Source organism: Pseudopodoces humilis, chromosome 14, assembly GCF_049639895.1.
Source record: "Pseudopodoces humilis isolate 2021_Gansu_Grassland_sample_001 chromosome 14, ASM4963989v1, whole genome shotgun sequence".
NCBI classification, from domain to species: domain Eukaryota; kingdom Metazoa; phylum Chordata; class Aves; order Passeriformes; family Paridae; genus Pseudopodoces; species Pseudopodoces humilis.
The window spans coordinates 8,586,159-8,592,161 of NC_142213.1; the positions used below are offsets into that span (position 1 = coordinate 8,586,159).

General features: G+C 44.0%; 1 protein-coding gene across 3 annotated transcripts; it reads left to right on the forward strand.

Annotated features, from left to right (window-relative positions):
* The first annotated feature begins 66 nt into the window (after positions 1 to 66).
* On the forward strand, positions 67 to 5,486 carry HSDL1 (hydroxysteroid dehydrogenase like 1). 3 transcript variants are annotated; one of them, XM_005526330.3, is made up of 5 exons: positions 67 to 130; positions 940 to 1,172; positions 1,793 to 2,238; positions 4,156 to 4,383; positions 5,202 to 5,486. In XM_005526330.3, the coding sequence occupies exons 2-5, from the start codon at positions 953 to 955 to the stop codon at positions 5,301 to 5,303; spliced, it is 996 nt and encodes a 331-aa protein (XP_005526387.1). In that variant the 5' UTR covers positions 67 to 130; positions 940 to 952; the 3' UTR covers positions 5,304 to 5,486. The 3 variants fall into 3 exon arrangements, with proteins under 3 accessions (XP_005526387.1, XP_087918219.1, XP_087918220.1); XM_088062093.1 differs by having other exon boundaries at positions 71 to 125; XM_088062094.1 differs by lacking the exon at positions 67 to 130 and adding an exon at positions 153 to 163.
* The last annotated feature ends 517 nt before the right edge of the window (positions 5,487 to 6,003 follow it).

A 6,003-nucleotide genomic window follows, 5' to 3' on the forward strand; every position in this document is an offset into this window, starting at 1 on the left:
GTGGCCATGGCGACGCCGCGCGCAGCCCCACAAGGCCCCGCGCCCGCTCCCGGCGGGCCCGCGCGGCGCAGGCGGCGGCGGGCGCGCGCGGCGCGGCGGGCACAGCTCCCGGCCCGGCCAGGCTGGTGAGGTATCGGCGGGGCAGGGCCGCGGCGGGGGTGGGGTACGTCGGGGGCAGCCCGGGACAGGGAGGGCCCCGGGCCGGGTCCTTGAGGGCCGGGGTTGGGCGAGGGGCCGAGACCCCGGGCCCGGTGGCCGGCGCAGGGAGCGCTCCCGGAGCCCGCTGTCCCGCCCCGGGCGAGGGGCGGGCGGCGCGTCGGGTCCTGCCGAAGAGAGAACGGATTTGTGCATGTTAAAACGTGTATTAAGTAGTAAAAGCTGTGTGAGGCACAGCAAGCGCGATGTGCCTGATGCGCTGCGCTGTGCCGTGGGTCAAGGACAGCGTAGACGCGATGCCTTTGACAGCGCTGGGGACTGGCGTTCTGTCTCTGAGACTGCTTTGTCTCTCGTGTTGCTTTTCGTCCTTGAAAGAGCCCATTGGTTCTTTGTGTCTCAGCTCTCTCGTGCTGGTTATCCTTGCCTCTCTTGTAGGTAGTTTTTCGTCTTCCAGAATGGGTTTTCACCTGTTAAGCATCTGCTTGAATTGTTTTATTTACAGAATCATTGATTATGGTTGTTGCAGTATAACTGATTAATAGTTCAACCCTAGGAAAAGGGATAAACAGTACCTAAATCAGTGAGGATGATGGTAGGTGACACCCAAATTTTAGCAGACTTGTGGTTTTTCTGCTTCGAAACAGTTCTCAAACTGTAAAATGCTGAATCTCAAAGGTTATCCATACGGTCTGAAAAGTTTACGTGGCCCAAGAGGCAATTGTAATTGCATGTGTCTTTTTCTAAATTTGTTTAATTTTTTTTTTTTTTTTTTGTTTGTTTCAGGCTTGTGGTCACCATGGCTGCAGTGGATCGATTCTCTCTCTTGTACAGAGAAATCAGTCGCACCTGCAGTTTCTATATAGAAGCCCTGGCTATTGTTGGAGCTTGGTACACATTCAGAAAGTGTGTGTCTCTGGCGTTGGACACTTACAGCGCGCTCAGGCTGCACGTTATTCCAAGGCTGAGTGGGAAGGTTGATCTCGTCAAGAAGTACGGGAAATGGGCTGTGGTCACAGGTAAGAGATGAAGGGGTAAATTTGCTTCTGTTTATGTAACATACTGTGCCAGTGCTGTGAAACTTGGTGGCTGGTGGCGCTGGGTGAGCTTTATGTCACAGGCTTGGGCCTGTATTAGCTCTGGTTGCAGGTTAATCTGCCTGAGCAGTGGCTGTTTTTCATGGCCTTTATAAATTAATTCCTCAGGAGATGGGCAAGCTAAGTGAATTGACTGACTGCTGAGAAAGAATCACAGCAATTGTTGCCCAAATTTGCAAAATACATCTTGATTACCTGCAAGTGTAGATGAAGATGTAGAAAACATCCTTTTTTTGCTATGAGATGTTCATATGTGCCCTAGTTCTTCAGCAAGGTTTGAATCCTGTATCTGACATTCCTGCCTTTCATTAAGGTTCTCCTTTGAGCTCTCTCTTGTCATAGAAAACATAAAACTTTCATGAGGGAATTGCAGAAGGTGGTTGACAGTGTTGTCTTTACTGTTGTGTCTTTGAATTAAATATATTTAGTGCCACATGATCACAGAAAAAAGAATAAAGCTATAATTGAAAGAACTGTCCAAGTAGAAGGCTGGTGTTGCTCTGTTTTTCACTTGTGTGTTCTATTGCTGTTTTCTCTTGCAGGTAGCACAGATGGTATTGGGAAGGCTTATGCTGAAGAACTGGCAAAGCATGGTGTCAACATCATCTTAGTCAGCCGAAGCAAAGAGAAGCTGGAGGCTGTATCTAGGAGCATATCTGAAACCTATAAAGTGGAAACAGATTTCATAGTAGCTGATTTCAGCAAGGGGCGTGAGCTTTACCCAGCCATTAAGGAGGCTCTGAAAGACAGAGAAATTGGGATTTTAGTGAATAATGTAGGAATATTTTACAGCCACACAGACTATTTTACTAATCTGTCTGAGGATATGCTATGGGACTTGATCCATGTAAATATTGCTTCTGCTACCATGATGACACATATCGTGCTGCCTGGCATGGTAAAGAAGAAGAAAGGGGCAATTGTCAACCTTTCTTCAGCAGTCTGTTGTCAGCCAACACCGATGCTGACAGTCTATGGAGCCTCTAAAGTAAGTTGTGATGTTAAATGGCATGCACTGGCAAGTACATTATAGTTTGGTTATTATGAGGGTTTTTTTGAACACATTCAGCAAGGATGTCAAAATACTTGAATGTTGTCTAGGGATTTGTTTAAATATTGGAGGTGAATGATGCATGTGTTATGCAGTAAACTCTTCATCCTCACCAGTGCTGGGCTTTGAAAAGTCAGTGCTCTTGCATTTTGTGCGAACTATGGCATAACAGTTATTCTAGGAGAAGTATTGCATTTCTCAGATGCACAAAGCAAAGAGGCAATTCTGTGGGCCCCTTTGAAAGGGTCAATAATTTAATCTCTTTCTTCTTCAGCTGAACTGTGCATGTACCTCAAGCCCCTTGCATGCCAGTATTTGGTAGCAAAAAGGGCTGTACTCATGCTCAAGCCACCACTGTGACACAGTGTGTGGCCAAATCAAGCTGCTGCTTCATGTAATACCAAAGAGTGTTGTGGCATATTTGGGGACAAGTGAAAAGAACTCTCCCATAATTGTCCTTCCTGGAGAGATCCAGCCGGTAATGAATAGGACTGGGCAGCTGGGTGATGCTGGAGGAATGAATGCTCATGGTGATGGTGGATTTACAGTGGATGAGATGCCATTGAATCCACAAAAGCAACTGGGATTGTGGAAGGATCTCACCTAGATCCAGTGTCTAAACACAAGTGGTTATTGCTCCTGGCTGTCAGTGGCTGCCCTCTGTTGTAGCCTTGCTCCTGACAAAGCTTTTTTATTTCCTTTGGCCTGGAGCAAAACCATCTCTTACTACCCCAAGGTGTAAAACTCCTTGCAGACTTTCTTCAGTGTGGAAACTGGCTTATGATTACTCTTTCTGTGCAGAGTATCTGCCCCTTTGATTATGCCAATCAAGTGTATGTAGAACTGTACTCTGAATTAAAACAATCAAAAGGCTTGAATGAAAAAGAAGAAACACAAATGTACCAAAGTTTCTTCATTTAGCTGAGATAATTAACCCAAATCCTAGATCAGGAATCCAGCTTTAAGCCTGGCCTCAGAACACGGAAGTGAGAACAAGCTACTGTAACATCCTAAGCCTCTTTGTGCAGTAACAGTGAATAATGCTTGAAGTGGTTGCTTTAGCTTTCCTAAAGCAGCTGTAAGAGCATTTGTACAAGGTGCTTTCCCAACAAACTTTTGAGAAAACCTTTTGCAAGGCTGGATGGGAGCAGAAAGATATCTGCTCACAAGCTGAGTCTAAAATGCTCTTTCTCAGGGAGAACTGGCTGTGTGGCACAGCAGTAGCTTCAGCAGGGAAGGCATCAGTGTTGCTGCCCTGGTAAAACTGAGCCAGACTCATTTTTCAGTCTGACTGCAGCAGTCCCAGTTATCAGCCTTGTGCTTTTCTTGTTCTGTAAAAGTAAAATGAGCTAAAGGAGGTAATGCAGATAGACATTTATGAATCTGTCTATGTAAGAGAGTTCCAGGAAGTAACTAACCTGGCTTCTGGAGAAGACAGCTGAATGCAAAATTTACCTCTACATATATTAAAGAATATGACTTTATTTTCTTCTTCTGACAGTAGTAGGTAGAGCTGGTAGAGTGTCCTTGCAATGCCCCCAGACCAAATAAGGTGTTTATTTTAGATGAAATAAATGTTTTTGTACTATTTTAAAGCAGAAATTGTCAGATAGGGATAAGCATTCACTTTGTTCTGCAAGTTACTCTACCATGGCAGGTTTATAGAAAATAACAACACACAGAAATGTTGATAATACTTCAGAAAATCACATTTTTATATTATTTAGTAATATTTATTGAGCCGGTGCATAAAATATGTTAAAACTTTTTTGTAATTTTAATAAAATTTTGCCCTGAGATTTCATTGTTTAAAAAAAAAAGAAAAAAAGTTTCTTTCTGCTTTTGTCTTTCTAGAGCTACTTGGACTATTTCAGTAGAGCATTACATTATGAGTATGCTTCTAAAGGAATTTTTGTTCAGAGTCTAATGCCATTTGTAACTACTACAAAAATGCTAGCATTCAGCAGCATTATGTCAAAGAGATCTGTCTTTTTTCCTACTGCTGAAGAATATGCAAGTCATGCTGTTTCTACTCTTGGGTTATCCATAAGGACCACTGGTTACTGGAAGCATGCAATACAGGTAATGGAATTCATTAAACTATTTTCTGTTTGTCAGTGGAGGTAAATCAGCTGTTTACTTCCTTAGGAATCTGAAGGAAAACTGCTCATTATGTTTCATAAAAGTACATTATGTATTGTTGACTTTAAGGCATTGTGCCATATCTTCTCACTAGTTCTGCTTTAGAAACTTATACTTGGGCATGCTTATTTTTCAGGTCAGAGAGTGAATCCAATTCTCCCTTGAAATGTGGAGCATAAATGGGAAATAACTTTTTTCAGTCTTCATATATTGAGCATATCTGTGCTTTGGGGAAGAGTGGGTAGGGAGGATGGAATAATAGCAGAAAAAAAGCGGTATCTTTGTTCTGAGTTAGCTGGAAGCAGGTCCTCCATTTGTTAAGGTTTTCACATTTGGGGCAGACTGTTTTATGTACATTGGTCACATCTCATGTATCCTACCTAGTGCTTCCTATATCATTGGGTTGAGTAGATGCAAATGAAGAAGTGGGGATTAGTCCAAAAGGCATAGAAGAGACAGGATGCATTCTGGCAACATGTGGCAATTAAAGGAAGTGGACAGAACTGCTGTTGTCAACTTGATGAAATCAAGGATGCAGGATTTATTTGCAGAACTTAACTGCTCAGCTGTGGGTGCTACATCCAAAATAGCTAAATATGTGTGCTTCTGAGGGGTTGAATTAGTTGATGATATTCAAGCACTTTTTGCCTTGCTTTAATAGTCACTTGAGAAACTGTTTACTTTAATGGCATATATCTTAGTCTGTCCCTTCCTTTAATTATTTTTCTGTTCTCTTGTCTCCCTGTGCCTCTCCACAGTTCACGCTGGGCGAGTGCCTGCCTGAATGGCTGTGGGCATGGTCTGCACTGTATTTGAGCAGAATTCTACGGAAGCAAGCTTTGGCAGCCAAAGTGAAATAGGAGTAACTCGATGTCCCATGAGACAGTTCTGATCAGAGTGCTGCAAAAACATTTAATGAACCTTGGAGGACTTACTCTGTAACTTACCCATACCTTGTTAAGCAAGCTACATAACCTAGACAAGAGAAGTGTGGATCCTCTCTGTATCCTTGTATTAAATAGCTCCTCTGCTGCTTTCCTTTATGACAGAGTGCTGATTAAGTTGATCTCTAGTCACTTTCTCATTGAGATAATTGGGCAGGAGCAGGTACAGTGTTATTTCTAACAGTAAGTGACAGTCCCTCACATAGTGCTACATGGTGTCTATTTGTAAAGTTGAGAGAATTTGAGACTCCTCCCACTGTATCAGAAACTGGACCCCAGAAAAATCCAAGCCATTCAAAACGACAGCTATGAAGTTGTGGAGAAGATGGGGAACAGCTGGGAGGGGTATCAGGGTCAGGGACCCACGACTGGGGTCTGGCCGCAGCTGACGCCAACCTCAGCTGGCCCTCAAAGCCGTTTGCTTCAGTTGTGCAAACTGTTGGGATACAACTTGTGTTGCCAACAACGCCTTCGGCTCGCTGGCAAAGGGGTTTTAAACTCATACATTTAATTTGGCAAGGGCTTTAATACAACCTGCTGGCGCTGCGGCTGCCGCGGGCGCTGTTCCTGTGGGTAACGGGACTCGCGCCCGCCTCTTCCGAGGGCTCCCGGGCCC